The sequence below is a fragment of the Pongo abelii genome, chromosome 2, assembly GCF_028885655.2.
Source record: "Pongo abelii isolate AG06213 chromosome 2, NHGRI_mPonAbe1-v2.0_pri, whole genome shotgun sequence".
NCBI classification, from domain to species: Eukaryota; Metazoa; Chordata; class Mammalia; order Primates; family Hominidae; genus Pongo; species Pongo abelii.
In genome coordinates this window covers 143497021-143515518 of record NC_085928.1, presented here as the reverse complement: position 1 = coordinate 143515518, position 18498 = coordinate 143497021, and the positions used below count along the sequence as shown (strand labels likewise).

The 18498-nt window shown below is 44.7% G+C and overlaps 1 protein-coding gene across 1 annotated transcript in view; it reads left to right on the top strand.

Moving 5' to 3' along the window:
- The first annotated feature begins 230 nt into the window (after positions 1-230).
- The window catches only part of SLCO2A1 (solute carrier organic anion transporter family member 2A1), a 97265-nt gene continuing 78997 nt past the window's right edge, over positions 231-18498 (top strand). The window contains exon 1 of the mRNA XM_054552655.2: positions 231-403. Coding sequence (XP_054408630.1) covers positions 308-403 — 96 coding nt within the window. The 5' untranslated portion in view covers positions 231-307. The remainder of the gene's footprint in view (positions 404-18498) is intronic.

Here is an 18498-nt window from a genome sequence, read left to right as displayed (position 1 = left end):
CACCTGTCTGAGGGGGCGGCGGCGGCGGCGGCGGGGCGGGGGCTCGCAGCGCCTTTGACACCCGAGGAAAAGAGGGAGGAGGGAGAGCGCGTTTCATCATCGGCGGCGGCCACTTATAAAAACTTCTGGGCGCGCACTCGCTGGCTCAGTCTCCGCTCCGCGAATCTCCTCCGGCCACTGCCGCCGCGGTCGCCTCTCACCCGCCCGGCCGCTCCAGCCCGAGGCGCCCCGACCCCGCGCGCCAGGTCCCCAGCCCCGGGGCCCGCCGCCCCCGCGCCGCTCCGCGCCCGGCCAGCCGCCCGCAGCCATGGGGCTCCTGCCCAAGCTCGGCGCGTCCCAGGGCAGCGACGCCTCTACTAGCCGAGCCGGCCGCTGTGCCCGCTCGGTCTTCGGCAACATTAAGGTGAGCGGAGTCCGCGGGGTCGTCCGGGCCGGAGCCGCGCCAGGCGCACCTTCGGCTGGGCACCCGCGTCTGTCTGCCGGAGCCAGGAGGCTCCGGGAGCCCCGGGCTCCCTCCTGTGCCGCGCTCCGATCTCATCCTCGGGCGACGCGTGCTGGGCGTGTGTGTGCGAGTGTGTGTGTGAGCGTGTGGGTGTGCGCGCGCGCTTGTGTGCGTGTGTGTGCAAGTGTGTGTGTGTGTGTTCACACGCCTTCATCGGAGTAAGTAATGGGACAATGGAAGTACCTGCTTACTGCTTACTCGGACAACTCCAGGCAGAGTTATAAGCGAGAGAATTGTCCTCGATGATTGAAAAAGATCATCTCGAGGAACCCTTTTTCGGCCTCCAGCGGGCGGTTACTTCGTCAATGGGATGGGCTTGGAGGTGCCAGGGGGACCCCCTCGCCTTGGGGGACAGACTGTGTCTCGTCCGAGCCCCCTCGTCTTGGGGTGGGTGGCCTAAGGGATGTTCTCCTTCCCCAGGCTTTCTTCTCCCGCCAACGGGGGCGAGGGGCTCTGCTACCTGGCTGTGCCGCTCGCGGTTGCGTTGAGAATTCCTTCTCAAGCGGGTGGCTTCCCCAGGCTGGCAACCAACCCGCGTGCTCAGATTGGCTTCCCTGGTCTGGAAATGGCCCCGGGAAGGTCACAGCTCTCACGATTCAGTAAGGGCTAAACAGGTGCCACTCACCAGGCAAGTTAAGGGGAGCGGGTGAGAAGATAGGGTGTTGGCAGCTGTTAGGATGAGAGTACCTTTCCCAGGGGGTCGGAAATGCTTTCCACTCCCTCACAGGTCCAGGAGGACTTGGAATGGTTCATTCCACACTGGGGCTCTTTTGCCCATTCTGGCTAGGCAGAAGTAACAATGGAAGATACCTCCTGAGAGGCCAAAGCTGCTGCGGTGAGGATGTGGGAGACTGCAAAGACTGCATCAAGGCCCCTTCTGGTCAGGGTGGGATCATGGTGTAGAGAGGTTGTTTCCCACAACCATACAGTCAGATGGGCTGAGTAAAGCCTCCGGTGGTGCAATTAAGGGGAAGCCAGATTACACAAAGGGATGATGGGGGTGTCCGTGGACTGGTTATAGGTGTCCAACAGAAAGGGATCTGGAGGTCAGAGTGGATCTCACCTGCATACTTACTCAGCTGGGATCTCCACTCCTGCTTCTGATCTTTCCGCACCGCAATAAATACAGGCTGAATTGATTTTGTAGTTGTATATGGGTAAGCAACAGAAATTTTGAGATAGTTTAAAATAATCTCCAAATCTCCTCATTTTTGGCCAGACCTGGATGGAAATGTGTGCAGTTTTGGTTCCACCATTTTGGAGAAATTTCATCAGGAATTTTGGAACCTTTGGTATTTATAAATTAGGAATTGAGAGGAAAGGGTGGGGACTAGGATTAGATGGTCTAAAGAAAGGGGCCTCTGCAGGAACCAGGGTGGGGCAACCTCCCTTCATTTTCACCAAGAAGGGCAGGAGGGACGGGTGTCCGGAACAGATTCCTGACAGTGAGGGTAAGGCTGAATGAGATTGATCCATTTAGACCCACCCTGATTCCCTAAAATAAGTGTTTATGGCAGCAATTTATTTGGAGATCTATATAAATAAGATGATTTCTCATGTGTTGATGATTTAACCACACGTACCTGAGGGCTGGGCTCAGGCCAATTGGCCTCCTAAAGGAGTTAAGTACTCATACTGGCTAAGAGTTTTTCTTGACTCTAAAAATGAGATTCTGTTAGTCATCACCTCCTTTGATCCACACTAATTGCAAGACCAGAGTTTGGAGGACTTCCACTTAACTCCACTTATCAGCCTGAAACCAGGTATGAGGTTGGATAGCTTAAGGTAAATTTTGAATCTCAAATTCCATCAGTTAAAGTCACTTGCACCTTTCCCTCCTGGGGCAATAACTGGGAGCTCTGCTCTTTGAGGGGATATTTCCTCCCAATGAGAGTGCTTGTAATAGCCCTGCCACTTTGCAGTGGAGGATGGGTTGCACATATCTTGGGACATATATGACATGGTGGTGTAGCAGGACGAGCCACAGACAAAACTCCTCAGACACCGAGTTAAAGAAGGAAGGGGTTTATTCAGCCAGGGGCATCGGCAAGACTGCTGTCTCAAGAGCCGAGCTCCCCGAGTGAGCAATTCCTGTCCTTTTTAAGGGCTCACAACTCTAAGGGGGTGCACGTGAGAGGGTCGTGATCGATTGAGCAAGCAGGGGGTATGTGACTGGGGGCTGCATGCATCAGTAATTAGATCGGAACAAAACAGAATAGGGATTTTCACAGTGCTTTTCTATCTGTAATCTACAGATAACATAACCGATTAGGTCAGGGGTTGATCTTTAACTACCAGGCCTAGGGTATGGTGCCGGGCTGTCTGCTCGTGGATTTCATTTCTGCCTTTTAGTTTTTACTTTTTCTTTCTTTGGAGGCAGAAATTGGGCATAAAACAATATGAGGGGTGGTCTCCTCCCTTATTCCCCTCCTTTGAGACTCTCACTCAATAGTGGGAGTTCTCACTTTCATTTTACTACCTGTGTCTTCTTGCAAGACAGATTGATAGTGATTCATATAGTACACTTGTGCTGAAGCATTTTGGTGAACTAAGGTAGCGATGAAGCTTTTTATCATTTGAAGAAGTATAGGTAGCAAACAAGGGAGCAGTAAGCAGGTTCCTATTACTATTATAACTCTTATTATTAGAGTTTTAAATTCTCTTAGCGCTGGGAACCATTTTCTAAACATGGCCCCAGGATCAAATCCGTGCCACACTTGCACAGTCACGTGTGCCAGTTTTGTCATATCTCTTAACTGTGTCTTCAACTACTTGCCCTTGATTATCTATGTGTAGGCAGCAATTAGTAAGGTTAAATTTCCTACAGACCTCTCCTTCAGCTGCTAGCAAGTAGTCAAGAGCTAATCTATTTTGATAGATAGCATTTCTCATCTGAGTTTCTTGCTGGGCCAGAATAGTCAAGGCTCTGCCGGTTTTATTAGTGATTATTTTTAAGACAGCTTGTAACCGTATGATTCAGTTGATCATGTAAATGGGGGTCTGGTATCCTCACGAGCCATCTTGTGCCTAAGTAGCAGGCCTATAATATTATATGATTTTCTCAGGGGGCCATTTATCATTTTTTCAATTTCCTATAGCTATGCTTCTCTCTTCGCGGGAAGCATAGACAGGGAAGCCCAGGAGTTCGCCTGTTTTTATGGGCAGTAGGAAAAAGATGATTTAATAGTGCCAATAACACATCTACCTGCCTACTGGTCAGGTAATCTGGCATAAGCTCTATGCCTACATATCCAGTATAATCCAGTGGGGGCTGTCTAGTCCTGGTGGGACTCCGGGTGGGTCCACACGGTTTGCAACTTTGGGAATTTACTAAATGGATTTCTCTCTGTGTGATTTGAACTCCACCAAATGACTGTTTTTGTGATACCATTATAAGTTTCTGTCCTAGACAAATAAGTCGTCCTATGGGGTGAGTAAATTCTTTTCCTTCTCTAGCTATGCAATATTGTCCAATAATTGAGGCTTTTAGGACCCAGAAATTATCAGGGTGATTCTTCTGAGCCGGGAATTCATCAGGAACTGGGTCTGTAGGTACTAATTCTCGGGCTTCCCATGGCCATTGATCTCCTATTACAGTTCCTCCACATACATAACATGAAGTGACGTTGAGAGACTGGGCTACATGCTCAGCTAATTGCAAAAACAAATTTCTTGTTTTTCCTGGAATTTCTGGTACTGGCACATTTAGTTCATCATAGAAAGTTTGAAACACTGGCTTAGGAGAGTGTTTGTAAACTTCTCTTCAAACCAAGATATTTACTCGAGGATCCAGTCCGGCCCCGTCGATTCCTAAGGTCACACGCTCCTCTTTTTTCCAGCGAGGATCAAGGGGATTGGTTATTACTAGCTCTAAGGGGTTACATTGTCCCTTAGTACAGGAAGGGCCATTTTTTCCTTTCTGAAGGTGGACTGGATCTTTTTCATTTTTTTTTATCCAAGTGGCCTAAATGACACAAGACCAGTATTTACATTTATTTCCAAACAGTCTTAATTTATGACAGATGTACTTATTTTCTGCTATATACCCTCTTTTCTAATTAAGAAAACCACATCTTATTCCTAACTTATTACTATTAATGACAGCACAGGCATCAAATTTTAAGGTGACTTGTTTGGGCACCCCTTTTTCTTCTGTTTTGGCTAGCACTTTACTCGTATCGTTTATGAGCCCTCACCAGTCCTCAGTCCTCAATCTAATTTTAAAAACTGCGGTCATGGGAGGCTCAGGTGGGTCATAACACACATCAGGTTGGTCATTTCCTGGGCTACATACCTTGTATAGAATAACATTATACAACAAGTTCTTTTTAGAGTTCCAGTACACTTATAATAACCATAAAATAATAGGACCCTAGCAACCTTTTGTCCTACCTCAGTGACTTGATGTATACACTGGGAACTGTCCTCAGTCTGAGGAAGGTCAGTTGAAGTCCTTATTGTAAAAGTCCAAATTTTAAGGAAAATGAGTCCTGCGATGAGTTTTCTCATGCTTCAGCCGTGCATGGACCAGTCAGCTTCCGGGTGTGACTAGATCAGGGCTTGTCGTCTTCTTCAGAGTCACTTTGCAGGGGTTGGCGAAGCTGCTCCCGTCCACATACTGCTCACAGTCTACTGATGTTTAAGGATGGTCTCGGAGCTTGGGCCTGCTGGAATAAACTGAGTCCAGCACCTCTACACAGTTATGTTCAACTGGGCTCTCTGATACCGGGAGCAAGGTGGTGGGGTTTAGGGTGTTGCAAACTTCAATGGTTATGTGGGGATTTTCACATAGCAAGCTTTGGTACTTGGTTAATCTAGCATTTGTTAACTAATGATGTCCTTTGGTAGTCATTAAAGTTACCACAGCATGGGGCGTGTTTATATTCAGGTTTTGCCTAAGGGTTAGTTTATCTGCTTCTTGTGCTAACGGGACAAGAAGGCCCTTGTTGCTGCTAGGGCCCTTAGACCTGGGGGCCAGGCTTTGGAAACCCTGTCTAGTTGTTTTCAGAGATAGGCCACTGGCCTTGGCCAGAGCCCCACAGTCTGGGTTAAAACTCCAACTGCCATTTTTTCTCTTTCTGACACATAGAGTGTAAAGAGTTTTGTCAGGTCATGTAGCCTGAGGTCTGGGGCCAACATGAGTTTTTCTTTTAACTCATGAAAAGCTCGTTGCTGTTGGTTGTAATCGATGTAGTTTATCTAATCTACATTTTTATTAACTGTCACCCACTAAAATATTGACTCAAATCCTGCAGCTATTTGATTTCAAGCTTTAAATTGATATGGTATTCCTCATGGGACTCCAATTGTGTCTAAACAGACATGAGAGTCGAAAGACCTATAAGGGGCTTCTCTCACTTTACAATGTCTTATTTTTTTCCTTCTGGTTGATGAAATGCCAGGGTGAAAGGGATAGCCAATTGGACTAAAGTACAAGTGCCACTCCATTTATTCAGCAGAGTGCCCAGTAAAGGTCTACCACAATACCACCACACATCTGCTCGGGGATGAACAAGGGCTGACTGATTGATAGGCTCTTGAAAATTCTTAAGCTAACTGCATCCTTTCAGGTCTCCAAGGAACGCTAAGTTTCCTCCCTGTCGTGAGAGACACGAAGTGACTTAGTGTTGGGAAACGGAGGCTGGATGGCCTTCGGGGGCTGACCCGCAGGGTGCCAGACTTTGGGATATAGCAGAGAGAGCTTGACATGACTTATTACTCCAGGCTGTAGAATCCTGGAAAAAAGCCATGCAGCCTACACCTGGTCAACTGGAGGACCACCTTAGTGGAAAGGGGACACTCTGGGCCTCTGGCCTGCCATGTGCACAAGCATAACAATTGCTTTTGTTTAACGTGCAGATGGAATATTTGATCCATTTTAACCAGGCATTTGCATCTTGTTATCCTGTCTTAATTGCTAAAGTTTGTTTTAAGTCTTTAACTTCCATGATCCTCTAGTAAAATGAATGTATGATTTTAGGAAATTACAAAAACTGGTTGGGGCAGTCCATCCTTGCTCTTTAGTGGTCCACAGAATGTTGGACCAACTATGGCATGAAAGCTTTACATCGGGGGGCAAGACTTCTGGTTGGCACTGGGGTCTTTATCGAAATCTCCCCGGATTAAATGGTCCTAGTTTACTAATGCCCAGTCTGAGGAGAGTCAAGAGGGACAGAAGTACTTTTCTGAAGCAGAAAGCTGTCTTTGACTTGGCAAGTCCTCACAGGGTATATATAGCAAGGCAAGCATTAAATGCAATAGTTTGAGGAGAAATTGACTTGGTTATGTTAATAACTAGGTGGTCAGCAATAGAATGAGGAAAGAAGAAAGAGTAACAGAATAGATGAAAAGAGTTAAATTTTTCTTAGCTTTAGTTTGATAGGGTTTTCCCCTGGGACTATGGCCCACGATTCTGGAGCGGGTGGCGCTTTCTTGACTCTGGTGTGATGAGTCCATTCTTTTTTTTTTTTTTTTTTTTTTGCTGTATGAACAGCAGTCTTGGTGGTTAGCAGCACAAGGTAGGGTCCTTCCCAGGCTGGCTTGAGTTTTTCTTCTTTCCACCCTTTGATGAGAACGTGATCTTCAGGCTGGTACTGGTTTACCGGAAATTCTAGGGGTGATACATGTGCTAAAAGACTTTTAGTTTTTGAGAGAAAGGAAAGTGGAAGATAAACCAAGTATATAATTTTTAAGACATCGACCTTTTGTTTTAAATGTGGGGACCTTGGCAGTAGACTTTATAGTCCTTGGTGCCTTTTTACTGAGAAATTTCCTTTAGCACCTATTTTTATTAGTTTTTAAACCAAAGAAAGCCAAATACCATTTTACATTTAACAGTGCTTCTCGTATGATTTTTACACCAGATAAGCTAAATTTTACCTTTATATTAGTGTGTTATTAATGTTAAACCTAATTTTAATAAAACCTTCTAGACATATTTATCTAATTTTTGATGTTTGACCATAAAGTAAGATTTTATAGACTCTTTAACCTTTTATAATTTTTGCTAAAGAGTGGGTTGGTGCTTTAAGAAAAACCTGTTATGCTTTTACTTTAATGTCCAGTTCACAGAAAAACTGGATGATACTTCTTTAACTTTAGCTAATATGTTTACACACAGAATTTTCTTTACAATTAACATTTTAAAACTTGCTTAAACCTTCAAAACAATAATTTTTTTTTAACTTTTTAATGTAGGTAAAAATGTACATTCTTATGCCTCCTTATAATCTTTCTACCAAAGGTATATTTTACTTTTCTTATACACCTTGCATACAAACTGTTTTTTTTTTGTAATAGTTTTAAATTCAGGAGGCCTAGTTACTTTTAAATTATACCACATTTTTTGCATAAATTCTTTTTTATAACTTTTTTTCTTTCATGACTTTCGCAGATAATTCTTCAACATGCCTCAACTTTTTGACTTATTACAAATATTTCCTTCTTTAAACAACCGGTTAATTTATTTCAGGACAAGAATTTACCATATAATACTCTTTTTATATAAATTCTGCCCCTCCTCTTTTTTTCTTTTTTTCTTTTCCTTTAGGATACTTCTGAACTGGTGAGGTGTGCTCACAGTGAGGTTTCCTCTAAAAGTTATTTTTTTTTTTACTTTTCTTTTGTTAGCAAAGCAGTTGCAGCTATAGATTGAATGCATTTGGGCCATCCGCGGGTTACTGGGTTAAGGATTTTTGATAGGAAGGCCTCAGTGCTTTCGGGATACGCCCTTGTTTACACTGACAACAAAGTGGTATTGGAGTGTGATAGGTTACAGAGAATACCTTCAATTATCAATTATAGGTTTTAAATTTACCTTGGCTTTTATAGGGTACACTTTTTTTTTCTTAACTACTTGTATATCTCTTTCTTTCTCTCTTTGACTTTGTCTCTCTCTCTTTGACTTTCCTTTTGCCTCTGTCTCTTCTTCTCTTTCTCTGCCTTTCTCTTTCTCTCTCTCTCTCTCTCTCTCTCCTTGACTCCCTCTTTGTCTGTCTCTTCCTCTCTCTCTTTGCCTCTTTTCCCTCTCTTTCCTTTCTCTCTCTCTCTGCTGGTCTTTCCTTGCCTCTGCCAGCCACTTATGCTGCTGTTCTCTCGACCACTGTGTGTTGGGGGCAGGCGGTCTAAAACCAGCTGTAACCAAGTGTCTGTGTATGGGAACTGGTCTGCGTTCCCTGGCTTACAGGTTACCTTGTGCCACACCTTTGAAACAAGGGACCTGTCCAGGCTTCCTTCTAATGGCCAACTTACCTCTAATGCTGGCCAGTCTATCTTACACAAAGTTTTAAGTTTTCCTAGTGTCACAGTACTCCATAGTCTCCTTAAATTCTTTTTTGAAATTTTTCAACATAGTTCCTAGTAGGGTGGGCTTATTTGTGCCTGACCTATGCTTCTTCGAGACAAAACACCACGCTCATACCACATGCACACCACAAAACAAAGAACAGGTAAAAAGGGCATACACACACTTTTGCAGTTTGCACCAAACCAAAATCAAAACCAAAATCAGAGTATCCAGGAATCCAAGCCAGGTCAAAACCAAAACCAAAGTATCAAGCAATCCAAGTCAAGTCAAAAACAAAAACCAAAGTGCCGGTATAGGCATGCCGTGGGTAATGAGGCCACGCTTCCACTCAAATGGAGTGGGCAAGTTCCCAAGACCAATCCTGTCAAGCAATTCAAACCAAGTCAAAACCAAACCAAAGTGCCAATAAAGGCACACCATGAGTGATCAGGCCAAGCTTCCACTCAAATGGAATGGGCAAGTTCTCAAGACCAGTCCTGTCAAGCAATTCAAACCAAGTCAAAACCAAAACCAAAGCCAAAGTGCCGATAAAGGCACGCCATGGGTGATCAGGCCACGCTTCCACTCAAACGGAGTGGGCAAGTTTTAAAGACTAGTCTTACTAAGTTTTAGATGTCCAGACCAGTGAAAACCTTCCCGGTGTTCAGCCACTGCGTCGCTCCTCCATGGGGGCCTGCCACACACTGCCCTGGGAAGGCGTCCCACCGGGGCAAATGCCTATCCCGGAGTGCTCTCAGGATCTGCCTCGTTTGGGCTGGTCGGAGTCCCCCGCAGAGATGTTGCACAGGGCAGGCTTAAGCCGCCTAAGGAGCTGCCTCGACCATCCGCCAATCACCTTGCTTCCTGGTCAGGGAACCAAGAAATGTAGCAGGATGAGCCACAGACAAAACTCCTCAGACACCGAGTTAAAGAAGGAAGGGGTTTATTTGGCTGGGTGCATCGGCAAGACTCCTGTCTTAAGAGCCGAGCTCCCTGAGTGAGCAATTCCTGTCCTTTTTAAGGGCTGACAACTCTAAGGGGGTGCGCGTGAGAGGGTCGTGATCGATTGAGCAAGCAGGGGGTGCATGACTGGAGGCTGCATGCACCAGTAATTAGATCAGAACAAAACAGGATAGGGATTTTCACAGTGCTTTTCTATACAATGTCTGTAATCTACAGATAACATAACCGATTAGGTCAGGGGTCGATCTTTAACTTCCTATGGCCTAGGGTATGGCCTAGGGTATGGTGCCGGGCTGTCTGCTTGTGGATTTCATTTCTGCCTTTTAGTTTTTACTTTTTCTTTCTTTGGAGGCAGAAATTGGGCATAAGACAATATGAGGGGTGGTCTCCTCCCTTAGCGGGAGCAGGGGACACTCAATGAGAGGGTCTGTCATTTGTCTAGGTTCCTTGTTGCTGGACAGACTAACCAATCCACTTTGGACATTCCTGCAAAAACCCACATACCATTTAGTTTAGGGGAAGCAGATAAAGCCAGAAGACTCAGATTTAAGGCCCCATCCCAGCCACCTACCAATGGGATGATGCAGGGAAGCATTTCTCACCTTTTCAGGGCCTCAGCGTCCTTACCTGCAAGAGCTGGTAATTGACCAATATCCAGCTCATGGGGCTCAAAAAGGATTATGTGGAATGAGGCATAGGAAAAAGGCTTTGTAAACCATGCTGTGCTGTCAGGATCAGTACCCATCTGAGATCAATTCTTGCTTCAACAAATAGGATTTTTTCACATTCAAGCATTTAGGAACAATTGTTCCACCAAATTCTGTGAGGCATAGTTATTAGTTAAGAAAAACCACATTTAATAATAAATAATGATGATTAAAATAATAGTAATAGTGGCTAACAGTATTTGAGCTGTATGAATGTACCAGGAACTATGGAAGTACTTTATCCATATTTAATCCTCATTACAACCCTATCAGGTGGATACTATTATTGTCCTCATTAATAATGAGGAAAACAAGGCATTGTGAAATTGTTCACATAACCAGAAAGGGGTGGACTATAGAGGAACCAGGTATGTGAGACTTCAGAGTCAAAGACCCAAACCCCTGTTCAAGCTGGCCCTCACCATCAACACTATGCTCTTTAACACTGGTTTAGCAGGGGTGTGCTTATTCCCAGTGGCCAGTGGTTTCTCTGGGCCCTGTTGACACACACATCCCAGCTGTGACCAAGGGGAGCAGCAGTGGCTGCAGGATGGATGCTCCCAGTGGCTAACGGGCTGATACCCTTTCCCTCTCATCTCCAGAGTGTGGCAGCTCTCAGGTGGGTTTTATGTGCCTGCTCCTGCAGTAGTAAACCAGATTTAATCTAGAGTCTCTGTTGCCTCTGGCTTACAGGAATCTTAAGAAGCAGAGATCTGCTCTACAATCACTGTTCAGCATTCGGTGTCCAGAATGCTAAATTAAACAGGTTCATTTAGTAATCCTGAGGGTGGGGGTGGGCAGCAGCTTTTGCAGCTGACTTATCCTGGCGGCTTCAGGAAGTTCTGTTTCTCCTTAAAATAAAACTTGCCCTTGGGACCAAACTGAGGTTATCTTATAGAAGGAGTGCTTGATGACTGCTGCTAAATTTCAGGAAATCACACACCCAGAGCTCCAGTGTAGTGAAGTAATGTATATCCAATCAGTGAGGGAACATCCCGGTGGAGACTGAGGGCTGGAGAATAGTGGGAAGAAGGGAAAGGCAAACCTCACAGCTTGGCTTCAGTGGCCCTGGTGACTTCTGGCCTGGGAGGACCAAAAAATGGGGGAGAATTACTTTGTCTTGGCCTATGCCCATCACTTCCTGAGGCTTCTGACCCCCAGCAATGGGGAGGCATCTTGGGCTTGCTTAACTAATCAGTTTACAGAGCAAAGTGCTCTATCCCAGCAACCAGATTCATGCTCAGGAAAACACTCTCAAGAAAATCCCCGGAACCCAAGAATTCCTTCACCCACCCAGTGAGTTAAGATATGCCCACTCCTCCCCAGGGGTGGTGTTTCTCTAACATTGAGGACAACATTGTTCTGTTCCTAAGCATCTGCCTCCTGAGAGGCCTGCTTCCCCTGCTTGTAGGGAGAAAGGAAGAGAGAACAACGGGAACGGGTAGGGTCAGGTGGGCCATGGGTCACTCAGACCTCCTCTTCCTGGATGATGCTGAAAGCCCTCCTTAGCTTTCAGTTTGTCTTCTGGTGGTACTCACATGGAACAAATGGAAGAGTGTTGTATGTTTCGCAGTATACATAGCTCATTTCACCTCACCTCTTTCTGATCACTGTCTTTTGTTGTGACAGTGACTATCTGTTTTTTCCATTCTGAGAGATCCAGAAGTGACGTTGGAACGTTGAGATGGGCACGTTGCTTCGCTTTGCCTTCTTTTCTCTTGCTTGTGTAACAGACCAGGGTGTATGCAGAGGAATGGAGGGGGTCCCCTGGCCTCGCCCCTCTTCATTCTCCCTCTTCTCAACCCCCACTTAGTTTTATCCTGCCCCATGTCTTTAACCAGCCCCAGCACTCACTTCAATCCCCTTTCTGCCTGTGGCGGCGCTGGCCTTCAGACCATTTATGTGCCAGAGCCTGAGAGCCAGTGATGGTGGAATTAAGCAGCCAAGGATACTTCCAGGGCAAATGAGCCCATCAGGAAGCCTGCACAGGGCCAGGCTAGTTTGGCCCCTGTTCTGAAGTTAAGTTCACTAACATGTGCTTGGCCTTCCCATTTTGTTTCTGTTGAGGAAGGACATGAAGACACAGCTGTGTGAATCTGCACCTGTCTGTATCCCAGAGGATCAACACAGATGGTTATCACTGCGGAACCTGGGGCCTCATGAGCCACCATAGAGAAAGTCAGCTGAGCTCCTAGTGCCAGACAAAATGATTGATTTAGAATTGAAAAAAAAACTTTTTATTTTATAGCAATTACAGATTCATAGGAAAAATAGTGCTTAGAGGTCCTGTGTAGTCTTCACCTAGTTTCTGCCAGTGGTTGCATCTTATATAATTTCAGTATAATATCAAAAGCAGAACATTGACATTGCTATCAAGTGTGTATATAGTTCTGTGCCATTGCATCACACATGAAGATTTGTGTAACCACCACCCCACCACTTCAAGATACAGAACTATTCCGTCACCACAAGGATTTCTCCTGTGCTGGCCCGTTTATAGTCATGTCCCCTTGCTTCCGTGACTACCGTCTCTAACCCCTGGTAACCACTAATCTGTCCTCCACCTGTATAATTTTGTCACTTTGACAATGTTATATAAATGGAATCATACAATCTGTGACCTTTTGAGATTGGCTTTTTTCATTCAGCATTATGCCCTTGAGATCCATCCAAGTTGTTTTGTGTATCAATAGTTTGTTCCTTTTAATTGCTGAGAAATATTCCATGGTATGACCGTACCATAATTTGTTTAAACATTCACTTATTGAAGGACGTTTGGATTGTTTCCATTTGGGGGCTATTACAAATAAATCTGTTATGAACAATTGTGTAAAGTTTTTGTGTGGACATTTTCATTTCTCTAGGGTAAATGCTCAAGTGTGTTTGCTGGGTTATATGTTAGTTGCATGGTGAAATACTTTTTAAAAAACTGCTGAACTGTTTTCTGGAGTGATCACACCAGTTTACATTTTCACCAGCCATATGTGAGAGACCCAGTTGCTGTGACACCTCATCAGTATTTGGTATTGTTACAAATTTTTATTTCAGCGATTCTAATAGATATGAATAGTGACACCTCATCATGGTCTTGTTTTGCATTTCCCTAATGGCTCGTAATATTGAACATCTTTTCATGTGTTTATTTACCATTTGTATTTCCTCTTCATTGAAATGTTTTTTCCTACATTTTGCCCATCTTCTAATTGTAATCTTTTTTTTTAACGGTTGAATTTTGAGAGTTCTTTATATATGTTAGGCACAAGTCCCTTGTTCGGTATGCAGTCTGAAATGATTTTCTTCTAGACTATAGCTTATTTTTTCATCCCCTTAACAAGATATTTTACAGAGAAAATGTTTAATTTTGATGAATTTTAATTTATCAATTTTCAATTTTCTGAATCCTGCTTTTGGTGTCATGTCTAAGAACTCTTCACCAAACCTTAGTTTCTGAATGATTTCTTCTATGTTTCATTCTAAAAGTTTTCTCATTTACCTTTAAACTTATTTTCTATTTTAAGTTAATTTTTGAATGGGTGTAAGGTTTAGGTTAAGGTGTTTTGTTTGTTTGTTTTGTTTTGTTTTGTTTTTTTACCTATTGCTATCCAGTTGTTTCTCCACCATTTTTTTGAAAAGACTATCCTTTATTGAGTTGCCATTGCACCTTTGTCAAAAATCAGTTGGCTGTACTTGTGTGGATCTATTCTGGGTTTTTTATTTTGTTTCGTTGTTTCTGCTGATACCAGTCTGTCTTCATTACTGAAGCTAGAGCAAGTCTTTATTTTTAGTTGATGAGCCCATCCATCTTTATTTTCTTTAAAAAATTATTATTTTTGATTGACAAGTTTTTGATTGGCATAATTGTATACATTATGGAGTACAATGTGATGTTTTAATCTATGTGTGCAATGTGGCATGATTAAATCAAGCTAATTAATGTATCTTGACCTTGCTTATCTATCATTTTTTATGGTGAGACATTGGAAATTTACTCTCTTTATTATTTTGAAATATATATTACATTATTGTTGACTATAGTCACTCTGCTATGCAACAGATCTCAAAATCTATTCCTCCCATCTCTCTGAAACTTTGTACCTTGGATCAACAACTCCCCATTTCCCCCCTCCCACCCCACCCCCAGCCTCTGGTAACCATCATTCTACTTTTTACTTCTACGAGTTCAGCTTTATTAGATTCTGCATTTAAGTCAGATCATGAGGTATTTGTCTTTCTGTGCCTGTCTTATTTCACTTAGCGTAATGTCCTCTAGATATATCCATGTTGTAGCAACTGACAAGATTTCCCCCTTTTAAAAGGCTGAATAATATTCCATATGTATACATGCCACATTTTTCCTTACCTATTCATCCACTGATGGATGCTGAGGTTGATTCCATATCTTGGCTATTGTGAATAATGTAGAGCAAGTCCTGAAGTTGGATAAAAGCTTGGTTTTATTGGGCAATGGTATGTGTTTATCTTATGGATACCAAATTTTATTACCTGTTCAGTTTCCCTTCTATTCTGGCTTTTAGGAAGATTTAAGGACAGGTTTAACGCTTGCTTTTGGTAAGTGAGGGGATCTTATGTATTTACGTGCTCCAGCTTTTCTTCTGCCCTTAGCTGATTGGTATGTTTTTTTCCCTCGAAGTTGATTTTCAAGTCTATGTTCCTAAATTTTTTCTAATCTTAATGACAGCCCTGCAAAGAGGTATCAACGTCTCCATGTCACAGTTGAGGAAACCAAGGCTCATCCAAGGCCGCATATCCAGTAACTGGCAAAGCAGGGATTCCCACCTGGTCATCTTACTCCTCTTCTTCCCATGACCACAGAATGCCTCTCAGCTCTGGATTCTCTCACCCACCAGCATTTGGGCCTGAGCTCAGTGATCTCTGAGGTCCTTTCAGACTCTCAGATTCTTATCTCATGATGTTAAGTTGCTGATTGAGATGAGACTAGGAGCAGGGCCAGTTAGGTCTGGACTCTTCTAGGAGACCTGTTATGAAACCTGGCAAAAGCACCCGGATTGTCTTTGAGTAATCCCCAGCCCTTTCAGTTGAGAGGACCTTAATTCCCTGGGTGTGTCTTACTGTTTGGGATGGATTAAATTTGCCGAGGGGTGGAGATGAAACCGAGGCAGGAAGTCTGAGACTGCACTGAGGGGTTGAAGGATGGGATGATACTCTGCAGCCAGCAGCTCTCTTCCTGAGCCTGTCTTTCCAGCCTTTTTGCCCTGCTGAAGGGAAAAGCTATGGAGGCTCACAGGGATACACTGGAGGCTCTGGCACAGCCAGAGCAGTAACCCCAGGACTTGTGACCTTCGGAACACCCAGTCTGGTCAGCATTTGGCACTGTCTCCCACCCCCAAACAGGGCAGACCCCTACCTTCAGAAATGTGGCAAACTACCGGAATCCTGTAGGAACCTGAGAGTCCTGATGACAAGTTTCATTTTGTTTACGCAAACATCAGTCATACTTGTTTGTCTAAAAACTGCTCCATCCAACACCCTTGAGAAATGCTGGCCTAGAGCACAGACAGCCTCAGTTAAAATGCCTGTGTTATCAGAGAGGGCTACCTTGACCTACTGTTTCTCAAACTGCCCCACCAAGAGGCCCTGAATTCTAGAAGGGAATGAAGAAGTTTCCGTGTAGGGGTAGGACAAGGTGGATGAGGGGAGATGTCTGGGGATGTGGCTTTACTCCTGAGTATTACATTTCTTTGATATATTTTTATACTTTATCTTAAAATCAAATGAATGATATATTGTCCTCCACAATCTATGTGTTTCCAAATAATATGTCATATTTCTCTCCAAACCTTGGAGTAACATTGATGCTCTAGGAAGGTGTGTGTGTCTAACTTGGCTCTCCCAGATATGGACTCCCAGGTGGAGTGAATTGAGTTTGGGAAATACAACACAGGCAGACCTCACATTGGAACTAGTTTATCTGGTTGGCTTACCCAGCCAGCTTGTCAGATGCAGAGGGAATGGTACCTAGACAATTTAAGTGGGACAGGTGTGTGAGGTGTGGACATCAGAAAATTCCTGGGCTGGGCCCCGTGGGACACCACCAGACGGAACCAGCTAGAGAGCACAGTGAGGCCCTATTGGCGGGGGGCAAAAGGACAGCAGTGGAAGGGAAGGGTGGGGAGAAAGCAGGCTTCCAGAGTCACACTCCTGCTGCTCGTTTGGCTGCCAAAGAGATTGCAGAATAGGATTAAACTGATCTGTTTCTCAAAATGTTTTACAAGTCATTCTTCACTTGTGCCACAGGCCCTTTTGAAAACTTCCTCCTGTACCTTTGATTTACAGTGTATTTGGGGTATGTGTCTGGGAGCTGAGACTGATATGGAGCCAGGACCTCACTCACTCAGTGAGCGTTTATTGAGTGTCTACTGTAAGCATCTATTGAGTGTCTACTTTGTAAGCATTTATTGAGTATCTACTGGGTGAAGCTCTTTACTAGGTGTTGCTGTTTATACCTGGCTCCCTGAAAGTCTCCCAAGTTTCCAAGAAAAAATTGCCTGTAAGTTCCCTGCCTCCCAAGGTGACCAAATGTTTTCATTTGCCCAGGACTGAGGGGGTTAAGACACCAGACTTTCAGTTTTGAAACTGGGAAAGTTGTGGGCAAATTGGAACGAGTTGGTCACCTCACTGCCTCCCTTGCTATGACATTTTACAAGAACAAACATGCACCTTCTGACTGTGGTGCAGGGGAAGTGCCAAGGAGAGTCAGGGATGGTGTCCAAGAATGGAAATGAACCTTAGGGACCTATAAGGAGAAAAAATGGGGGCTCCCAGAGAGCAGGCAAGTGAGAGCCAGGATGGCAGTTGCTGGGCTTCTGCACAGCGGTGGAGCTCATTTCCCTCTCTGGTTTCTATGTAGAAGTCCTCCCACCTAGCTTCCCACCTTCATTACCGGCCATGATTTTTACGTGTTTTTCAACATCTTATTGTATAGAATCTATATAAATGATGATAAAGCTGAGCTATTGAAAGACGGTGCTTCCTGGCTTATGGAATTATTGACTTTCAGACTAGACAATGATGAGAAAGCTCATCTGCTCAAAGATGCAGGAATCCTCTTGATGTCCTTGCCTCTGCTTGCAGAGTTCTGATGGGGAGCTCACTGTAGCACAAGGCAGACCCAGAACATTGTAGCACCCCAGGCATGTACCAGGTTTCTCCTGTGTGGAGCTGAAATCTTGACCTGCCCTTCCATGTGTGTTCCCCAGAGTGAAGCTAGCAGAACCCATTACTTCCTGGCCATTTGCTTCACTATTTCTAGTAGAATACTGTCTCCCTTCTCCCAGAAGCCCCTCTAACTGTGGACTGCTCAGCAGGGTTGAAATAGAAAACCAGGTAGTCAGGGCCACCCTCCTCTGAAAGCCAAACTAGGCTTTGAAGGTGGGCATTGCTGGGACATGTGTGGCCCCCAACTCCTGATGTCCCAGATCACAAAGGTTTCGTGGCTGGTTCTGGTTACTGACGGAAGCCTGGTCACCACTCATGTGAGTGTCTCAGGCTTTGTGGCAGCAGCTGGAAAGTGGCCCAGCAGAGACCCTCCCATGATGCCCCCTGCACTAGGCCTTGCAAGTTTGTGATGCCCTCATCAGCCCCCAGATCTATGCCCACGTCATCTCTCACACTCCTCCTTCTTACCCCCGCCTCCCTCTGTTCTCATGCCCCAGCTCTCACTGCTCACCAACTTTGGAAGCTTTCATGGAGTATCCTAGACAGGTCATTGACTCCACCCTTCAGCCTCTAAATGGACAACATCTCTCTGGAGGAAGTAGAAAAGGGGCTCACTGGAGACAACATTCCCTGGCTTCATTGCCAGAGGGCTAACAGAGACCCCTCACACAGGGCATCTTACCCAATGCTAGTGGGAACGGGTCTTACGGATCCCAGCCTGTGCTCCAGGGCTGCACCCCACATACACCAGGGTGGTATGTGTCAGGTCCAAGTTAATGAAGAACCAGCCTTGTATATGGCACCTACTCCACCTTTGGAACGTGTCCCTGACTTGGAAAGTGAAC